This window comes from Glandiceps talaboti, chromosome 5 (genome assembly GCF_964340395.1).
Source record: "Glandiceps talaboti chromosome 5, keGlaTala1.1, whole genome shotgun sequence".
Taxonomy (NCBI): domain Eukaryota; kingdom Metazoa; phylum Hemichordata; class Enteropneusta; family Spengelidae; genus Glandiceps; species Glandiceps talaboti.
The window spans coordinates 13,873,365-13,895,853 of NC_135553.1; the positions used below are offsets into that span (position 1 = coordinate 13,873,365).

General features: G+C 33.6%; 1 protein-coding gene across 1 annotated transcript in view; it reads left to right on the plus strand.

Annotated features, from left to right (window-relative positions):
- LOC144435389 (uncharacterized) overlaps nt 1-22,489 on the plus strand; it is a 71,388-nt gene that overhangs the window by 7,285 nt on the left and 41,614 nt on the right. The window contains exons 4-8 of the mRNA XM_078123985.1: nt 1,163-1,214; nt 2,200-2,307; nt 8,130-8,178; nt 18,109-18,167; nt 21,663-21,812. Coding sequence (XP_077980111.1) covers nt 1,163-1,214; nt 2,200-2,307; nt 8,130-8,178; nt 18,109-18,167; nt 21,663-21,812 — 418 coding nt within the window. The remainder of the gene's footprint in view (nt 1-1,162; nt 1,215-2,199; nt 2,308-8,129; nt 8,179-18,108; nt 18,168-21,662; nt 21,813-22,489) is intronic.

Genomic DNA, 22,489 nt, shown 5'->3' on the forward strand with positions numbered 1-22,489 from the left:
AAGTCTTACCAAAAATATGACATTCAAGCTCATGTCCCAATATCGGCGTCTTTTGTATTCTGTCTGTATTCTTCCTTCCTTTGTATACAATACCATGCACAAGCCAAGTTATTGTCTTTGAACAGAAAATATGGATTGTATGCCCGGGTCGTTCTACATCACAACAACCTGTGACTACATCAGTGGTTTAGCAGTGCATGAAATATGAGTTAAAGTGTCCAAAATCCCTATCATTTTTCCCAATTTTTTGAAAATTATACTTAATGAAGTATAATTATATCATTTCCAATATTTTCTTTCATTCTGCCAGAAAATACCTTTGACTGAAGGATTTGCCAGTACTCATTTAGCAGCTTGTAGTTGACGAGACCCTTTAGGTCACTCGTATTTTCCTTGGCTGAATGACGAATAATATTGGGAATAATGTTATATTGATTGTGCTTGGATGCAAGTGTTCAGTTCAGTTTTATGAGCGTTATTAGCCTTTGATTTATTTGGATATTTATATAAAAAAGGATTGTGTAAAGTGAGAAATTTGTAAAGTTTTTGGTATGACAGGTTTGAGTCAGATTTACCAATTTTATAACAAACCTGTATTTTTGAGAGGTCATATGCAAATGCATGATTAGCAGATATGGCTTTTCGAAAAGCATAAAGAAATACCAAATGTACATCTGCCTTGATTTTGTCCCCCCTTTTAAACATCGCGTTGCAGTTCTTTAGATGTATCAAACCTAGCAATACAGTCATGTTGTCTTTTAAATCATAACTGTGCTTGAGTATAGACACTTATAAGTAACTCTTTACATGACCTAGCCATTTATGCCTATATGTATTAGCTTCAGAATCAGATTTTAATTGCTTGTTACATGAAGGATAACATAGGATGTTTTATATGGTGAGAAGCATAACATGTAGTAAACACTAGAGGCTTACCGGGGCTTTACTTCATGTATTTTCAAAAGTCCATATGCATGTAGTTAATATTTACCTCATTGTGTAATGTGTCAATAGAAAGTGTTCCACTGTAAATTTGAAGTGTGAATTTTATTTTAACTGTGCTCTTCTTAGCTGTACAGTCACGACAACATATGTACAGGAAGCATGACAGATGGAATAAAAATAATGCTGAATCTTTTTTTTGTTTGCTTTCCTCTTGCAGGATAAATCCGCTATTCTCTTTAGCCATAGAAAGTTGCAAATCTTCACCCAAGGTAAGCTTTGTGTTTAATATAAAAGTTTAATATATGTTGTACCCTTTGGATTTTCATGGCAATTTGACAAACACAGTGTACTAATAGTGCACATATATTTGTTTTCCCACAGTGGCATTCTCTCAGACCCAGTATCAGTTTCTATCACACACACACACACACACACACACACACACACACACACACACACACACACACACACACACACACGTGCGCACGCAGATCACTTGGAAAGTTGCCATGGTTACTGACCATCTGGAAGAATGAAATCAACTAAATCTGTTAAAATTGATGACACGAGTAGTCAGACCTAGGCTATGGAAAGGTCATTTTATTATTACAGGAACTATTATGGATGGTACAACCTGAAGCGGCGTTAATCATATAGTCTTGACAAAAAATCAATATAACCACAAGGAATTCCATGCCTTATCTCCGTTTTAATTGCAATTGATTTCCTTTGCATTATGCTGATGACCACAGTCTTGTGTGAAAAGTTTGTTGCCATGAATAATTTGCTGTGTATTATCTGATTTGCCAAGGATATATCGTGAATTGTACTCACAGCCTGGAACGATATTCCTTTGAGAACACTTTATACATGTAGATCAATCCAGGATAGGTTGAATTGGCCATCAAGCTATTGTGTCCATGACTGCGCGCAGCTTGGTGAAATGTTTGTTTAATTCAAAATCCCTCATTGCAATAATCATATTCAATATAAGCTTGCAAAATTTGGAGCAATATGATGTAATATTGTACAATGTACTTCAAAAATATAATTGTATAATTATATGTCTGCTGAGTCCCATGTACAAACACTCTAAGCCTACTACTTATGATGCATTTTCATATTATCTTGTTCAAGTTAAGAGAGATCGTTCTGCATAAGAGATCAGCAACTTTTCTTCTGTTAAAATGAACATGAAGAAAGATGCAATGTGAAGAAATGAATTCTTGCATTATTCTTCCTTTGTTACTATAGTTACAAAGTCACACTGGAAGAGGAAGATGTTTTATGAGAATTGCACTGGTGAAAAAAATACTTGGTGTTCCTATTGAACAACTATTAAAAAACCCCAAATTAACAGAGGTAAGTTTGTAAAAGGTAAACAAATGAACAAACAAGTAAGGTGACAATGCTATCATGGTTATTGAAGTTGATTTCTGTCAGTTTTGATGATACTCTTTTTAAAGAATAGCCTTAGCATTTCTTGAGTAAAGGTTAAGTGACTATGATTCAATCACATTACTGTTGTTATCTTAAATTAAATGGGATCATTCTTGTATTCTTTTATTCTGGACAAACTTTTTCTATAACTCTAACCACCGCTCCCCCTCCCCCCCACCCCCTTTTTAATCCTAATCCAGTTTAAATCATGACTAAGGTCACCTTGTGAATTGTTTTAATGGAAGTCAAATTTCAGCCATTTTAGAATCCAATATGGCCACCGAATACTGTGTTACATTTTGGAACTCTTATGGAAAAAATAATAGATTGTCGATTCATAAAACAGGATGATGAGCACTTAATATTTCTTTTATTATTTCAAAATGACCAGGAGCAAGCTTTCATTTGATGAGTTTGATGAGATTTATAAGAACTTTTAATCAGAAATGAAATTGGTCCTAGAGGGCACCTTCTATCTGTGTGTAAAGACTAGACTGAGATATGCAAGCAAGCACTAATCATTAGAGTTTTATTATTTTTATTACAAAATATCTTTATTCAGGGTAAAACTCAAAAAGCATTACAAGGAACGCAGTGCATTTAATGATTGACTTCTTTCCATTGAGGCCCTCATACATCAAATCGACATTCACTCACAAATTCTAAAAGATATTAAAACATAAAAATACACACTTTGTAATGTAATCTTTACACTAATGCAATACCTTTGTTTTTCTGGAGTAGACTATTAAATTTTAAGTACTTGCTATATAAATACGACTGACTCGTTGTACGGATATTATCAATATATCACATACATTATTGGGTGATGTGACACATAGATGATAGGTCATATGATCAATATGTATCAGGGGAGACATATAAATACTTACCTGCAATTTATCACATTGCAACGGAATCAGCTCAATCAGCATAATTCACATCAGTCATTAATTTACTTGGTAATGTAATCGCAGGGATGATGATAGTTAATTGGAATTACCTATATCGAGTTGAGTCACTGATTTACACAAGCAATCAAAAATTGAAATGTCCTCAATAAGAAAACTCACAGTGGGGCCAGTAGAGTGATAGTATCTGCAAGCAAAGGGGGTAGTAGAGTGATGGTGTACTGTAAGTGTAAGCAAAGAGTCCATACTTTTATCAAAGGCACAGTCATCATCAGTTGAAAATCTGTATGTTTAATTATTTATGAACCAAGCTAGAAGACAGCGATTCATAGCATCATTACGTAAAGATTTATTGAAAGAGTATTACCACATAACACACATTAACAGTGTATAGTTTTAATGTAATACATGCCTTCCTTTCATTTTGCCACACAGAGATAAAAAGGGGGGGGGGGATTGAGGGTAGAGCTACATTTTGTATATTTATTTACACCCTAAACTTGTACCATTATTTACTGTTTCCAGGGGTCAGACACAATTAGCATTGCTATTTTCTGACTCCTGTTATCCGATCTGATTCTTTGTATTTATGTTTGTGATGCCATTTTTCTCTTCTCTTTTTGATCGGGTAATAAAAAATATCATATTGTATTGTATCGTTTCATATCATATTTGCATGTACAAAAATTACTCACATTCTTGTACTGTACAATCGTGTAGTTTATATAGTTATCAACATAATTGAAGCTGATTATTGCAAATTCCAACAAAACTATTGTGGGGGAATCGACATTAATGGATACATTTTCATGGTAACAAAATTAACGCTGCAATATGTCAGCAACTGTAACTTGGAACATTTTCAAGGGAAGTTGTGATACATGACCCTTAATATATACAGTGTAATGAGTTACTGTTGATGTTGTACATCCTGAACTACATGCACTGTATAAGGAATTGCCTAATCTGGTGTGTGTAGCTGCAGTGCACATGACATACACATGGTCAAAAGTTAATACTCGACACACACTCCTAGGCAAATTAATATACATGCATGATTTCAGGATGTACAACACTTGGAGATTAAGTCAATGTACATATATGTATCAAAACTGTCACCTAAAAAAAGCTCTAATTATAGATTTTGCCGCTTTAAAAGGTTATGTTTCAATATGGATCATTGCATTTAGTGTTATTTTAATCAGGATTACATTGCAATCATTCTGTTGTTCTGTACCAAGTTTTTCTAAAGCCTTGTCAAACAACTCCTTTTCAAACCAAGATTTTAATCCTAATCCGAAGTGGAGAAAACAGCTTACTATTTTCCTTATTATCATGACACATTAAAAACATTGCCAAGGAAACAAGTAAACAATTATTGCTATTTTTTTCTGGAAAATGTGCAATGTGTTGTCAATAGACCCAAGCAGGGCTAAAATAACTGAAACAAGTGAACAGAATAAACTGTGCACTGCAGCCAAAGTTAAATCAGTATTTACAAAATGAATACAGGGAGAACTCTAAAGATGACAATGTAAAGTCAAAAATGAAATAACACTAATGGTTCTACACAGTGTAATAATATAGCTTTAAAAATAAGCAAGGTATGTATATCTGGATTCTCTCCATTCTGTTCAGCACTGGTCAGCAACTTGCAGTTAATAAATGTACCGTACCACTGACATGGTTTAATTATGCACTTTATTGTCACCTTCACTTTACATGTACATATTCTGATGTTGATTAAAGTGGCCATATGGATGAGGATTGGGCATTTATTTTGGATTTTTAATTTATAAAACTATTTTATCTTGGCTTCCTACTTGAAACAAAATGAAAAACAAAAACATAGACCAAGTCTGTGTTTGTAACTCAATAATTTGCAAAAGACTGATAAATATGTAAAATGTTTGTTATTGTACGTATAATAACAAACATTTTTTTTAGCTTTTTACAAGTTATTGATTTATGAACACAGACTTGTCAATGTTTTTTTCATTTTGTTTTTTCAAGTAGGAAGCCAAGATAAAATTGTTTTATAAATTAAAAATCCAAAATAAATTCCAAATCCTCATCCATATGGCCACTTTAATGAATGGAATATTAATGTTAATGAATACTAGTAACCGACCAGCATTCCTTTGGGGCTGGGGAGAAAACTTAATTATTTCATTATTAGCATCTTCTCAACTGCTGCATATTATGATTCATGATATTAATTATACTTCGTAACATAGTCGTGCCATTTATCAATTATATTGCATGCTCATCTTTGCAGAACCAGGTGATATACTGTCGTTACAGAGAAATTTGAACTTTGTACTGCATCAAAGTTCTTGTCAATGAATATGAATGCTTCACAATGTATCAAAATGCAGTAAATATGCATCAAAATGCTTTTAATAAAAATACTGCAAAGTGCTTGAATAAGTCCTAGAGTATAACTCCGGTTCTGACCTTCCCACAAAAAGTGCATTCTCTGTATTTGGACTGGGCTATAGCTATTCGATTGTCTTGAATCCTAATGTGAGCAGTGTTTTTGAATTTTTGCAAAATTGTCCATTTCTATATGGTACATCTTGTGAAATCTATGTGAAATTTGGTATAATTAAGTGCCGTGAAAAGTTCACTGCCTGCTGTGAAAGTCTTGTCAAGGTCTTGTTAATGAAAACACACATTTCACAATCTATAATAATTACCCTACATGTAGTTGTATACAATAATCATCACTCAAGTTTAAGTCAAGAGATCTAATCTTCTGGAATGATCAACTTTCATTAGAGTTATCACAGTTGTGCCTTGACCTTCAGTTTAATGACCTAGTACTTTTAGGAACTTGAAGAAAGTGAAATTGAATTTATTTGTTATGAAGTTCAAAGACCTATTCGCTACCATATCCAGTAAGCTGTGTATACTCACTTGAATTAAAGAAGTCAAGTTGAATTAATTGCCAAGTTCAAAGACCTATTAGAAATTATACCCTGTAAGCTGTACATGTACATTGTATATCCACTTACTGTAAAGAAGTCTTGTTATATTCATTGGCAAGTTTAAACACTAGAAATTATATCCTTTAAGCTCGGTATATACCCACTTACTGTTACAGTATTTTAGGAAGTCAAGTTGAGTTCATTGCCAAGTTCAAAGACTATTAGAAATTATATTCTGTAAGCTGTACATGTACATCCACTTACTGTAAGGAAGTCATGTTATAATCATTGTTAAGTTTAAACACCTACTAGAAATTCTATCCTTTAAGCTTGTGTATCTACCCACTTACTGTTACAGTATTAGGAAGTCAAGTTGAGATTATAGCCTAGTTTTAAACCCTATTAGAAATTATATTCTGTAAGCTGTATACCCACTTGCTTGTAAGGAAGTCGAGTTCAATTCATTGCCAAGTTCAAAGACCCATTAGAAATTATATCCAGATTCCTTTAATGTATACTTACATGTACTTTACTGAAGGAAATTAAATTGAATTCATTGGTAAACCCATTATAAATTATATCCTGTAAGTTGTACATGTATATATGTACTCACTTGATGTAAGGAAGTCAAGTTCAATTCACTATAACAGTCAAATTTAAAGCCCTATAAGCTACCACATCCTGTAAGCTTTACCGTATACTCACTTGATGTAAGAAAGTCAAGTTCAATTCCCTGTGGTAGTCAAGTTTACATAAAGCTGTATTCACACTTGATGTAAGAACATCAAGTTAAATTCATTGACCCATTAGCAAATATAATCTGATATGGATACCTTATACTTCACCCACTCCATGTATATTCATATGCTAGTTCATACATATATTTTGTAGCATTCCAAATTTCTCTCCAACGTGACAGCTAGTGTCCATGGTTGACTTCAGGAGTGTAATCATGTTGACTGGGTGATTGTAGCCCAGTAATCAGCACATGGACTGTTTTGGTCTTACCTACTGCTATTTGATTTGTGTCTGATTAGTAAAGTCCAACCAACTGGCCCTCCACCAACAGTTGTTGGAGGGTCAGTTGGTGGAGAGTCTATGATCCAACCATTCGCATTTATATGCTTTAGTTTATCCAGCTGTATAAATGGCAAAAGGGTATCTGAGAGGACAAGATAGTTCCATAAAAACTGTTGAACTGGAGAAGTAATACTGGTATTTATGGCAATATGTATAATGACATTGATATTTTATTATTCCAAAAAATTGTCAAAATTACATACAAGTACACATGTGCGTCTAATAAATAAGTAAATAAATTATATCTTTGATCAGAAAAAGTTATCTGCTAATTATGTTGACCTCTAAATACAAAAGGAACTGAAATATGAGTAAATTGTATATTTAATCTTCTTTCTATGGGGGATGGGGGTGGTGGGGTTGGGGCAAGGACGGGGTTCTATTTGGTTGTACTCATTAAAACAGTTTAACTACAAATCGGGAATAACAGTATTAACAACGATACAATATATGTTCTAGTCACAGACAATACAGTTATGCAACAACTGTTGTTTACTTCAGTTACAGGTGTTCAGTCCATATACACTGAACTTGTAAGAACAACAAAATTTGCTGTTAGTAGCTCTCCAGCTAGATTTCATTAACTATACATTATAGTGTACCCGGCACATGCATGATCTTCCTTTATTGTTTTGGTCTTCTAACGTTCGAAATCACTAAGTAGCAGGATATGATCTTGAAGTTACATGTACTTTCATTTAACAACAGGAAATATAAAGATGTTCCTTTGTAGAGATGTGAATGTTTTAGGTTGTTGAGTAGGTGCATTTCCTATAGACCTCCAAAATGCACTTATCAGGTGTATTGTTATTTGTTTTGGCAGTACTGGTATGACCCTGCCACTTCAATCATTGCCAATGAATTATTAAAAGGTAAGTGACTGTACTCTTAATTGCATCAGCTGAACTGTACAATATATAGTTCATTGCAACACTGTTTGCTGTGTAGCGTTCATTCTGATAGAGACAAGTTTCTTTTATCATATGTCATAACTGATGTGGTATTCTCGCTGAATAAAGTAACAGGTGCCGAGCTCTATTGAGATTTCTGATTACTCATCAATAAGGGAATGTTACATGACATGTGCATTGTATATTTTGAAGGCAATCAATTTGACGTTATAATGCTCAAATAGTTATGCCCATCATTTGTAATGGCACTGTGCCGTCTAATGACGTGCCACTGACACACAGCAGTAACTTGTAACACACCAACATTTCATGTTCTCTAGTGCCGTATTGTGTGATGACTCACCAGAAAATCTATTTGACTTACAAATAAATTATATCTTTCATTGGAGGCAACACTGTAAGAAGGATCTCCCAGAAAGTAATGATAAAAAGTTCCTGCAAAAAAGAAGAAATTATTCAAATTGTTATACAATAACTTTGAAGAATGGAGGGGTGAGAAACCTACAGCCTTTTACAGGATTTTAGAAAAGACATTGCTTTCTGAGATCATGTTACCTTCAACATGTAGTCCTCTTGACAAAAAACACAACAAGGGATGTCACTATGATTTGAACAATTCCAGCTATGCTCATGTTAATTCTTACTAAAATGATGAATACAGCAACAAGTTGCTCATGTGTTTTTGCTGTTGAACCAGTTATCAAAAAGTTTGTCGTCAATAATATACATTCTCGTTTTCCAACTAACAAAAAAAAAACCCTAAGGGATGACACTATGATACCAGTATGATTGATATGAAATCTTTCAGCCATGCATTTGGACATGTTCTTTCCAAGTAATAAATACAGCAACATGTAATCTCAAAGTGTAAGATAAATGCAACAGTGTGTGACAACACAGTATGAAGTATCAGTTGCAAACAACTGTTCAAGCAGAATTGATATCTGTAATGAACACTGTCAGATTAAAGGCACAGTAAGCAAAGTGATCAATGCCACTAAACTGAGACACTTAGATTACAGTGAAGTGCACAAAGCTGAACAAACAATGCAGGAGAACAAGAAGAGCACTTGGGAATAACCATCGTGTAAGATAAAAAAAAATTGTGTGACAACTTATAGTACAGCCAAGTCTGTAAATGTAACTGTATAGTTGTGAATGATAGCCCACAGGTATAAGGTAACAGAGTCCTATTAATATTATTGGATTTGATGGGAAAATGTACACCTGCCTGCCAATTGATTCGTCTACTGCATGATGAAGACTTATAGTACAAAATATGATATAACACACTTATGAACAGCAAAGCCACCATAATATAATGGAAATTGGATTTCTAATTAAAATACTCTTAATTTAAAAATAACAACCAAGCATGTCAGAGTAGATTTGGCAGACGTGTACTTTGTTCCTATATAAATGTGTAGGTGCCTGGTAAAGTGTTACACAAGACTTGTTCTACTGAAGGTGCGCATAATTACATACCCTCAGAAATTATACTTTAAATTATACACATACCAGTGCCATCTCTCCCTCAGCAAATTAATTAAGTTTTGAATGTAACACTGGCTTTAATACCTTTGTAAGAAGATTGTATTGTAGGTTGCCAAAAATGAATATTGTAATTTGTAAAGTATAATTACAGCTTACATAAAAGGTTTGCTAAAATATTACACAAAATTTGCTCTACTCTAAGTACATTGTACCTTCAAAATTATAAAAGCTGTTCAAACCAGAGGCATAAACAGTGTATAGGTAGCATCCTGAGTTGACAAATATACCATATTTGGACATAACATAACTGCCCCAATAAATATTAACTTTATGGGGGACTGTGTTATTGGTTAGAATTTTGTGATTAATTAACAAATATATGACTTAAAGTTAATGACTGTGTGGGTGGCTGTGGACAAACTTTAAATTACATCTCATGCATCTCAGGACTTCTAGAGTAAGGACTTGACTATACTGTGAGTGGAGGTGTAAATGGTAATGGTACCATATAGGAACTAGACTAAATTCCAGCGTAATTTATCAAATGTCCGGTAAAGTGTTACTAACACAAGACTTGTTCTACTGAAAGTACACAATACACATGTACATTGTACCCTCAAAAATGGTAATCCTGTGCAAATTTATGTCCATTCACCTTTTGCATGCATCTTCCCTTTGTGAGAGATATTAAAATTATGCTCCAAGAGCACAACTCAGCTTGTGCCCCTGCTTTAATGATTATTTATTTTCATTAGACTAAGTGTATATTCGTATATTAGGTATTCATGGATCACACTGCCACACACACATAAATGGTTGGAATATAATTTACTTTATCACACCCTGCCATCAGTGATTCGTTTAGATTATATCACATAATAACCTCAATTTGCATATAGAGGCACTAGTCACATCTTATTTTCCTTAAGGCAATATTCATGCAATACAAAAGTCTTATTGGGGATTTGCTTTGACTATCAAAAGAATGTGTGTCCAAGAATCTGATGTGTTGTGAAACACTTATTGCCTGGCCATATTCAGGTGCCAGTAGACGTCATGATACCCCTCATGCTGTTATGTGGCAACTATTCCCATCAGCTTTCAGCCTCCGGAAATAGTTGCTACATAACAGCCCTCGGGGTATAGTCATCTACTAGTGCCCTCATAGCCAGGCAAAAAGTGTATAGTATTACTAGTCGCTGACAGAGTGAGAAATATTCAACATTAATTTTTCAAAGCATGGCTTCGTATGTGTAGAATAGAAATTGATACTGGACTTCTTATGTAATATAGAAGAATAATTGAGTGTTTTTGGTCGAGATACTTTACTGGATGATGGATAACACAATTAGAGTAGTTGAAATTAAATGACCAAGTTTCAAATAAGATAGGATCCCTTGACAAATAAACATAACATAAATTTCTATATATAATGTTAAGATGGATGGTATAAGAGACATTTAGACAAGTAAATTGTTAATAAGCTTTGGGCGGTAAAGATGAATGGCTTCTAGTGTTTGTAGTTGTAAATATTGATAGGATTGCTCATGTTATAGTGTTTAGTTTGGATATGAAATTGTCAGATTATTGAGAGAAGTGGGTGTGTGCAAATATACATTTGTACTCAGAGCACTTCTGTATAACAGGTAGCTATATTATGATCTGTTTTCACTTCACTAGATTTTTGTATTTGTTTCTGACTTTGCCAGATTGCACTGACCTTTGACTGCCATTTTTCTGTCGACCTTTAGCCTTTAATCAGCTTTGTTTTGACCTGGTTGTTTGCATGTCAATCTGGTATATCAAACCGTAGTGACACCTTTGTGTGGTGAAAATAATATAAATTTATACTTAAATGTACTAAAATCATATTTTACGTGCTTTGAATGTTAAGTTGCAACCAATTCTGTATGTAATAAAACATTTAAAGATGACTTTATTTTTCGTAAGAGGTTTTGCACCATTGCACTCCTCCCCAAGGATGATTGAACAGAATTGAATGTACAGAAACTGAAAATTATGCCAATTTGGAAAAAGAGTACACTTGGGAAATTAGATCTTAAAGTGAAACACCACTCCAGGAAATAGAGATATTTTCATAAAACATGGGTTCTTGAAAGTCATGATTTTACATCACCTACAATTATTTGCGATTTCAGAGAACCATCAAGTTGATCTTGTGCATTTATAGGGGATCTTTCCTATGGGCTATTACATCATGGGAGATAGTAGAAACAAGTTAATCAATGGTTGAACACTGAATATTCATGAGTACAAAATGCTATACACTTCAGTGTGAAACATCTGTTATTGCTGTACATTTGTATGAATATGCCAGTTGTTCAAAACTCCCTAGGCTTTAGACTTAAAGATGACCAGTTCTAATTTGTAAAAATGTGGTGATCATTAAAAAGATCTTTATCAAGTTTTTTTCTGGTGTACAAAATACTCACAATGCATCAAAGCCATTTGACTTATGTTTGTTTGTCATAGAAACAACTCTATGAATTCCAGTGTACCGTGTACAAGATATTCAGGGTTCATCAGTACCATCTATATTAATTGTTGCTGATCCCTGATTCCACAAGGTCTTTAATCAAGCTTATTTTTTGAGTACAGATATTCAGAATTTGTCAAGAGCTGTCTACTAGCCTAATCTTTGCTAATCATACAGTTTAAGGTCTTTATCAAGTTTTTCTGGGATAGGAAATATTCATAATTCATCATAGCTGTAGCTGTCCAATGGTCTGTTGGTCAAACAAAGGATTTATTATGAAAATTAAATGCAGTATTCAGAATTCATTCAAGCGACTTCTCTAAAACTTTAGTTATCGATATAAGGTCTTTATCTAGTGTCTTTCTGAAGTACAAAATATTCAGAATTCATTCATTTTATTTTAATATTTGTAGATCAATAGAGATGTTTTGTGTCATGTCATGTCTGTTTCTAATATGTATAAGATACTCAAAATTCATCATAGCCGTCTATCTAAGATCTTTATACTGATTTACAAAGTTGGAAGTTCAATGAAAATATTCAAATTTCTCAGCCATCTATCTCCATTTTTTACATTTCAAGAAATTAATGGCCTTTGGCAAGTTTCTTTCTGTTGAAATGTAATATGCATAATATGTAAATATTCAGAATGCATCAATAACTATATGTGTAAATCTTTGAAGTAAGATCATTGTTAGTTTCTGTGTAGTGTATAAAATATTCAGCATTCATCATAGCCATCTATCTACATCTTTGAAGTAAGATCATCAAGTTATTTCTAGTGTTCAAAATATTCAGAATTTATCATAGTCGTCAACCTAAATCTTTTGTAGAAAAATCTTTTGTCAGTTTCTTTCTGGTGTACAAATCCCCCCAAAAATGTGTACAGATTTCATCATAGCCATCTATCTAAATCTTGGTCAGTTTTTTTTTGTGGTGTACAAAATTAAGAATTCATCATAGCTGTCTATCTAAATCTTTGGGGCATATAGTATAAAGGTCCTTGTCAAGTTCTTGTTCACATACAAATACATTTACATGTATTTACAACCAATAATGCTGGCAGGTTCAAATCTAGTTTTTCAGAAAAAAAATTAAACTCTTGCAAAATCAAGCTATTTTTTGTACTAGGCAACTGATGTAGGAGTTGTAGATTCATGATAGTCATTGCAAGGCTTCACTGGCCAATATATTGGTTTGTATTTTTCATTTGGTACAAGGAGTGTCAGGTTACAAAATGTATTTGGATTGAGGTACAAAATTGAGATGTAGTGTCGAGTGGTTGTGAGAGGTTGCACCGACTGGGATATTGGTTTGAATGTTTCATTTGATTCCAAGCTGTCAGGTTATTTTGATTGTCATCAGTTGCACTGACTGGCATATTGATATGTGTGTTTCATTTCGTCTAAGCTCAGGCTATGTGGAGCCAGACATAAACATGCTGGTATGATATAGTCTTAGACAGAGGTTGTGGTGACTGGCATATTGATGTGGGTGTTTTATTTGGTCTGAGCTCTTAGTTTATTGGGAGGTAGGTGTAACAGCAATGATTGTCATCAGTTGCCCTGGCTGGCATGTTGGTTTTGTGTTTCATTTTGTCTGAACTCTCAGGTTATTGAGAGGTAGATGTAACAACAGTAATTGTCATCAGCTACTGACTTGCATATTGGTTTTGTGTTTCATTTTGAGCTCTTAGGTTAATGGAAGGTAGATGTAACAACAGTGATTGTCATCAGTTGCACTGACTGGCATATTGGTTTTGTGTTCTATTTGGTCTGAACGCTGAGGTTATTGAGAGGTAGACTTTAACAGTTAATAATAGTAATATAGTAATGATTGTCATCAGCTACTGACTGGCATATTAGATTGTGTGTTCCTAATTGTTTCAATCTCTCAGGTTATCAAGAGTTAGTTTGAACATCTGATGATTGTCATCATCTACTGACTGGCTAGCATATATTGGTTTGTGTGTTTCATTTGGTCCAGGCCGTTAAAGGTTATCAGAAGGTAGACATACTAAATGTGTAATGATTGCCTTTCTATAAATAGATTGCATCATAGCACTTGGAGTCAAAAGTGCATATGGTGCATGCAGTATAAATTGAATGACTTTGAAAGGTCTTATTGGTGTTTCAACTCTGATGTAAGTTAAAGAATACATTAATATGCAAATGTAGTTTCTGTTGGGACAAACATTGTTTCACTCTGTGCATATATGGGTAACATTTGTTGAGTCAGTAAGTAATTGTTAGAGTTTGGAAAGGGGTAGTGATGAAGGGTGAGGAGTGTTGGTGTAGTTCAATGTTTATGTGATGAATGAATTATACACTGCATATAGTAGGTAATATAATTCATAAAAGTTGACAATGTTCTTTGTTCAAAGACAATTAGTATAATTGTTTATTTATAGGTATTTATAGGTATACTATACTTGAACTAATGACATTAAGAGTGCAATGATAAACATAGTTTTAATTATGGATGATCTGATGTGCAAAGTCGATAAATTTAGTCTGACCTACACAGGCACATGATGTAGGGCTTCAGTCATTACTTCTGCACTTTTAGAGTAGTAGTGATAAATGCATTGTAAATTGGACACAGTGCTTGTGTGTTGTTCAATCGGTCACACATGTGCACATATCACTCATGAAATTTTACTATATTCACAGACAGTTAATATTGTTTAGTGATGCATTTGAGCTTAGAAGTGTGATAATGAACAGTCATGATTATAATTTGGTATCTGATCTGATAATCAATAAATTGTACAAGTAGCTAGGGTTTCAGTCTTTGCTGTATAACACTTGTAGGGTTTTTTCTAGTGATCAATAGTCTCAGACTTCTTTTCATAAAGTGGATCATGATGTGTTCCTTCAAAGACACCTGACAGATATTTTACACTCGAAGATAATTCAACGTACTCAATAAAGCCTATCCAGTGTTATTACGCTTTTTATTGCTTCACGACTTGGATTACTCCTGTGTCCTGGATTCGACTGTGTGGAATATCATTACAGTATCATATGTACATGTAGTTTACTAGCCTGTTTTACTGTACTGTTGTGTTATATACATCGTTAGCTGTTGTCATACATTGCACCTTCTAATCCTCAAAATGAACTAGCTTTTATTGAGAACTGTAGAAACTAATTCAGTAAGCCACACCCCGAAAAGTCATTATCAAACGCCTGTATGTTAATTATCACATGCACCCTTTACATATTTCATGTGTTGACTCCTGTGTTCATCTCTGCTGTGCATGTATATGTACATTTAACATGATGACTTCATTGTAATCAGGTTATGGGGCCGACATTTTCAAATTGTACATTGTAATTACAAACTTGTTCATGGTTCTTAAGACAGTTAATTATCATGTATATGTATCTGTAATACAGCAGCGCAGTAAACAGGCAACTACATGTAGTTTACAGCCCCAACTACAACTTATTGTGAGACTCACTTTTTTTTCAATAATCTTAGACTGTTGCAAAGACACTGAGCTTGGTGTAAAGAGCTTCTTGTGATAGAAACAACAATAAGTCCCTAGGCTACCATTGTTGGTAATACATGATGTCCATGTGTATGAAAAAGTATGCTGTTGAATAAACACCTTGCTCTGCAACAAATTGTAATGCTGTGTGATGCTGATATAGTTTCTTCACCAGACATACTTCAACATAAGTACAAAATAAGGACAAAAATTATGTAAAATTATAGCACTACAACTTACCAGGACTGTAATCAAATTTGCCAAAAAAAAATACAAAAGATAAGCTACTGTAGTGTAGAATACAGAAAGTAAAAGACCTCCACAATGTATTTTTCAGTGAAAGCATACATGTATATGTACATGTAGTAGGGAGCTGTCATTTTTTTCAAAAAGGAAATTCACACAATATCGTGTTATTTGAGACCTTTGCATGCTGAAGTAAAATGATAGGTTAGGAAAATTGACATACGTTTTACAATTCAATTTACAGAGAAACTCGGCCTGCTTAGATAAATGCAGGATATTATAATTATGGTAATTATATGAGATTGAATGGCAAGTCACACTGTTTGGATATGAGGATAGGGTAAGGCAGACCATGGAGTTATGGTGTCAACAACATTTGTTCGAACTTTAAATGTAATAAAAGATGTCTTCACCAAAAAACATGAATGAAAATCATGATTTTCAATATAAATGACCTTCTGAAAGATGAAATCTTGAGCTTCAATAGAACCTACATTTGTATGCGCAATCATAATTTTTAACAAAAAATTGCTGGAATTTTATCTTTTGATTACTCAGTTCATTTTACAAAAGAATGCAGACATGGCAAATTGATGGGTATTGATGCTTCACAGCTTGACAGGCAAGAGACTAACTGTGAAAACACAGTGTATCCATGGCAACGTTTTAATGACAATGTAGACTTGGTATATTTGAAGTGTGCCATTTTTGACACATTTATAATGGTATCAAGCAGTGTTAGTACTTCAAAAGATAAGGACTTGCTGTTCTTTTCTTGAACTATGAAATGTCAAAGGAATCTGACAGCGACAAGTTAGACATTTTATAATTTTTTTTCTATGAAAATTGTTACCAGAAGGGTTCAATCAATTATTTTTTGCTGTCATTCAATAGAAAATACACTGCGTAGATGTACACTTGTCAACACGAAGTTATAAACTTGAGTTTGATGTTACAACCTATCAATGAATGAATTTTTAGTTACTTAGAATATCATACTCAGTATGATCATCCAGCTGTTCTTTACTAATATTCTTTTAACATGACCTCAGATCTGTGCTTGGAAGGTTGCCAAGCAAAGGGCAAGGATGACACCACCTGGTGTGCAGAAAACTTTTGTGTATAAGGTGTCTTTTCATTTCCCAAACCACAGCGATCCTCACTTGTACTGACAGATAATGCTTAAATGAATTACAAAAAGAAGAGCTAGCATGTACTCATTGCACAAGGACTAGTAATTAAAAGTAATTCATTGTAAGACACTTTGAGCACATACATGTATGAACGTCTAGTATGCATTTTATCAAATCAAATCAGACAATTAGGCAAGTACAAATTCAAAAGAATCACGTTCACTGTGCAGTGATATTTCAATTCACACGTCTGTGATATCAGTGACATTACAAATGTTGTGAAAGATGCAAAACAATGTTACATACATGACATTCTACATCTACTTTTGCATGAGAAGTGAGCTTCTCTCTTAAATCTCTTCTACATTTTGTCCACTTTTTACAAATAGCCTTGAAGCTATAATAATACTTTCACTACAATATAACAATTAATAAGGTGAATCTACATGTAGATAAAGCACTGTACCCATCTACATCATTGTACAATTATGTATTCTGAAAAATAGAATTCTACTTGAGAGCTGTGAAATGTATATTATGTACATTTATAAAGTTAGTTCTCATTTACATGTAGATATACATGACTTGTATGATGTACAAAAATGTACGTGTGCATACATGTGATTGAAGGATTCATTGTTGTTTGCACTCCACATTGCATTTTATGCTGTCAGCGTAAATGACAGCAATGTGGAGTGTATTCTGTGCTGTCAATGTAAATGACAGCAATGTGGAACACAAACAATCAGTGAATCTTTCAGTGTATATAATGTAGCAGTCACGATGAAAGGTGAATGCAAATACATGTTTACTATTATACGAATTGGAAGAGTGTGCAATATACATGTATTGGGTTTATCTTTAGGTAAAGTGAGGTTCTTCCAAAAATATAACTACAGCAACTCTATGACAAGTGTAAAAGTCCTTCATGTGGTAATTTTTTTATCGCATCATAGTTCATGTGAAGAAAGTATTAATACTGACGCATATAGGAAATGTAATGTTGACCTTTTATTTTCTTTCAGAGTCCTTGATGTCAATGTTATTTCTTATAACTGACATTCAGTTTGAATTGAATTTGAAGGTAGGTTTGAGACTTTTTTGTAGACAACTCTGCCATTATACACATGCACATGTGATAATAAGTAAAAAATTGAAATAAGTTAAACATAATTTATATGGGGTCATACATGAATACAATACGTGTAGCCATTATCTCCTGTTACCCTTTTATGTTAGTTTTTTTATGTGATAGGTAATTTTTTATTATTTTTGGGTAATACAATATCAAGTTTCAAGTTAAGTATACTGTTTATTAGTATACATATTTGCATTCATTGTCATTTCAAAATACATGTTAAATTGTCAATGTTTGATATCGAAAATTATTTATAGGCTGAAATAAACATGTTCTTTACTATATAGTATTACTGCACTGATTTGTGACTTAAGAAGTAATATAAAACAAGTTAATATCCCACTGGGAAACATGGTGTTGTCCTGTCCACATTACACATGCATGCTGTAGGTGAATGATAATATGTATTACTTGGTGTTGATAATAACCCACTAATGAGATTAGACTCTGGAGTACAGGTTGACAGATCATTAATTAACTGCAATGTGACACCTGAACAAATTGAAATCACTGTATGGTATTTTCCATAATAACTTAGACAGCCTCAAGTGTTGTCCATCTCATCACTTTGTGTTACTGACAAAGTCATTGAGCCCTTCAGCCAAATTCTATTTATAAAAAAAGTAATGGAAAACTCACAAGATACATACATGATTGTTAAACCTACATGTACAATGAACATGTGCTAGACGCTACGCGCTCTCTCATTCTTTAGAGGTACAATGTGTTTGACATTGCTTCCTAGCTATATAAGCATATCATATAAAGCAAAAAGTATTACAAAGTACTAATTGCAAAATCACGCCTGAGATACATTTGTTAAACCTTCCGGTACGTGTATGTAGTAGACGCTATGCGCTCTCTCATTCTTTAGAGGTACAATGTGTTTGACATTGCTTCCTGGCTATATAAGCATATCATATAAAGCAAAAAGTATTACAAAGTACTAATGGCAAAATCACGCCTGAGATACATTTGTTAAACCTTCCGGTACGTGTATGTAGTAGACGCTATGCGCTCTCTCATTCTTTAGAGGTACAATGTGTTTGACATTGCTTTCTGGCTATATAAGCATATCATTTAAAGCAAAAGTATTACAAAGTACTAATGGCAAAATCACGACCGAGATACATTTGTTAAACCTACCGGTACATGTATGTAATAGATGCTGTACGCTCTCTTTCTTTAGAGGTACAATGTGTTTGACTTTGCTTTCTGGCTATTTAACATTATATAGCAAAAAGTATTACAATGTACTAATAGCAAAATCACCACTGAGATACATTTGTTAAACCTACGAGTATGTGTATGTACTAGATGCTGTACGCTCTCTTTCTTTAGAGGTAGAATGTGTTTGACATTGCTTTCTGGCTTTATTTAACATTACATTATAAAGCAAAAAGTAAATAGTGCTAAATGCAAAATCACCACTGAGATACATTTGTTAAACCTTAGTACCGGTACATGTATGTACTAGATGCTGTATGCTCTCTTTCTTTAGAGGTAGAATGTGTTTGACATTGCTTTCTGGCTATATCAGCATATCATTTAAAGCAAAAAGTATTACAAAGTACTAATGGCAAAATCACCACTGAGATACATTTGTTAAACCTATCGGTACGTGTGTGTACTAGATGCTGTACGCTGTCTTTCTTTAGAGGTAGAATGTGTTTGACATTGCTTTCTGGCTATATAAGCATATCATTTAAAGCAAAAAGTATTACAAAGTACTAATGGCAAAATCACGCCTGAGATACATTTGTTAAACCTACCAGTACGTGTATGTACTAGATACTGTACGCTGTCTTTCTTTAGAGGTAGAATGTGTTTGACATTGCTTTCTGGCTATATAAGCATATCATTTAAAGCAAAAAGTATTACAAAGTACTAATGGCAAAATCACCACTGAGATACATTTGTTAAACCTACCAGTACGTGCATGTAATAGATGCTGTGTGCTCTCTTTCTTTAGAGGTACATTTGTATATTAATGTGTTTGACATTGCTTTCTGGCTATATAAGCATGTCATATACATGTAAAGCAAAAAGTATTACAAAGTACTAATGGCAAAATCACCACTGAGATACATTTGTTAAACCTACCGGTACGTGTATGTACTAGATGCTGTGCACTCTCTTTCTTTAGAGGTAGAATGTGTTTGACATTGCTTTCTGGCTATATACATTGTAAGCATGTCATATACATGTAAAGCAAAAAGTATTACAAAGTACTTAAGGCAAAATCACCACTGAGATACATTTAACGTTAAACCTACCAGTACGTGTGTGTACTAGATGCTGTATGCTCTCTTTCTTTAGAGGTACATAATGTGTTTGACATTGCTTTCTGGCTATATAAGCATATCATTTAAAGCCAAAAGTATTACAAAGTACTTATGGCAAAATCACCACTGAGATACATTTGTTAAACCTACCGGTATATGTATTTAGTAGATGCTGTACGCTCTCTTTCTTTAGAGGCAGAATGTGTTTGACATTGCTTTCTGGCTATATAAGCATGTCATATAAAGCAAAAAGTATTACAAAGTACTAAAGGCAAAATCACGGTCGAGATACATTTGTTAAACCTACTGGTATGTGTACATGTATGTACTAGATGCTGTACGCTCTCTTTCTTTAGAGGTACATAATGTGTTTGACATTGCTTTCTGGCTATAAATTAAGCATATCATATAAAGCAAAAAGTATTACAAAGTACTAATATCAAAATCACGACCGAGGATTTAGAGGTACATTAATTGTATAATGTGATTGACATTGCTTTCTGGCTATTTAACATTATAAAACAAAAAGTATTACAAAGTATTAATGGCAAAATCATGATCGAGATACCTGATTGTTAAACCTACATAGATGTATAAGATACTGTTCTCTTTCTTACTGGTACAATGTGTTTGACATTGCTTTCTGGCAATTTAAACATACATGTACATGTATATCAAGCAAAAAGTAACCATACTCAAAATTGTTTTTCATTTCTTTTCTGTTGATCACTATGTGTATGTATATACACAGTCGTGTACATACAAGTTGACCTATACATGATTCAGTATCGCAATATCCAATGTCAGTCCATTATGTGTAACAATTGCTTTAACAAACTAGCCTGCCCATAAGGTACAGTGTAAATGCTCCAGTTGTAGCTATTGCAGCTTCCCTTTATACACATGAGATTTATAAATGTGCAATAAGTTATTACTTTGAATTTCACAATAAAACAATCATGATTTTCTGCTGTTACATCATTCTGCATGTATGCTGACTCACATTAGACAATGCATTATCCAAAACAAGAACGTCACCAAACAATGACTAACATGTAAATAATAAAATGGAATCTCAAAAAGCCAAAGTTTATATCTATTTCCTGCAGGTTGCATTCCACTTTAATTTGTACCCATTGCTGATAATTTGTTTCAGAATGCAAGTTTCCTTGATGAAACTTGGCAAATACCAGTACATAGACACTATGAAATGGTACCATGTAAGGACTTGGGTGTGATTGTGAGGCATATACAAGGACGTGTTATGGTAGCTGATATCAAACCAGGAAGTGTGGCAGCAGAAGATGTAAGTTTCACAATTTGTATCTTGGTACTAAAATGGAAAATTTCCAATGATGTGAAAGAAGCACAGTTTGTAAAAATCTAATAAAAATCAAGGAGAAGGCTCGGTTTGCTTATTTATGGTATTTTGCGTGTAGATTTACCGTACTTATACTTTTCATTCCAAAGAAGAAGGCAGTCACCTGTTTTATTAGTCAAAAGAGAACATACATGTAAATGACAAGCTCAGTAGATGTGAAATAGGTAAATAGGGAAAGCAATTCCACCCATATCGTTGATCAGTTTTAATGAGATTGAGTCTATATAACTTTATGGACGTTGTTAGTTATTTTTGTATCTATTTGGATTGTTGACGGATGAGCAACTCACTCATTTGTCCCATACATGTACCACTGCAGCCTTTAGATAAAAACCACTTTGCACTGACAATATTTGTTAACCATATCTCTACATTTCAGTACACACTTTAGTCTGAATCATTCAAGTGGCATCAGCTTTATGATTTACTATCTCTGAAATGTGAAATTGATCATAAAATGTCTGGAAATATTGATAGATCTGTAACTTTACATCCTTGTATGAGTATCATGAAATGTATTGTCCATGTGTCAGAAGTCAGTACCAATAACTGATTCTACAAATTGAGTTGGAGATTTGTTTTGTACTCGGCTAGGGCAGGAT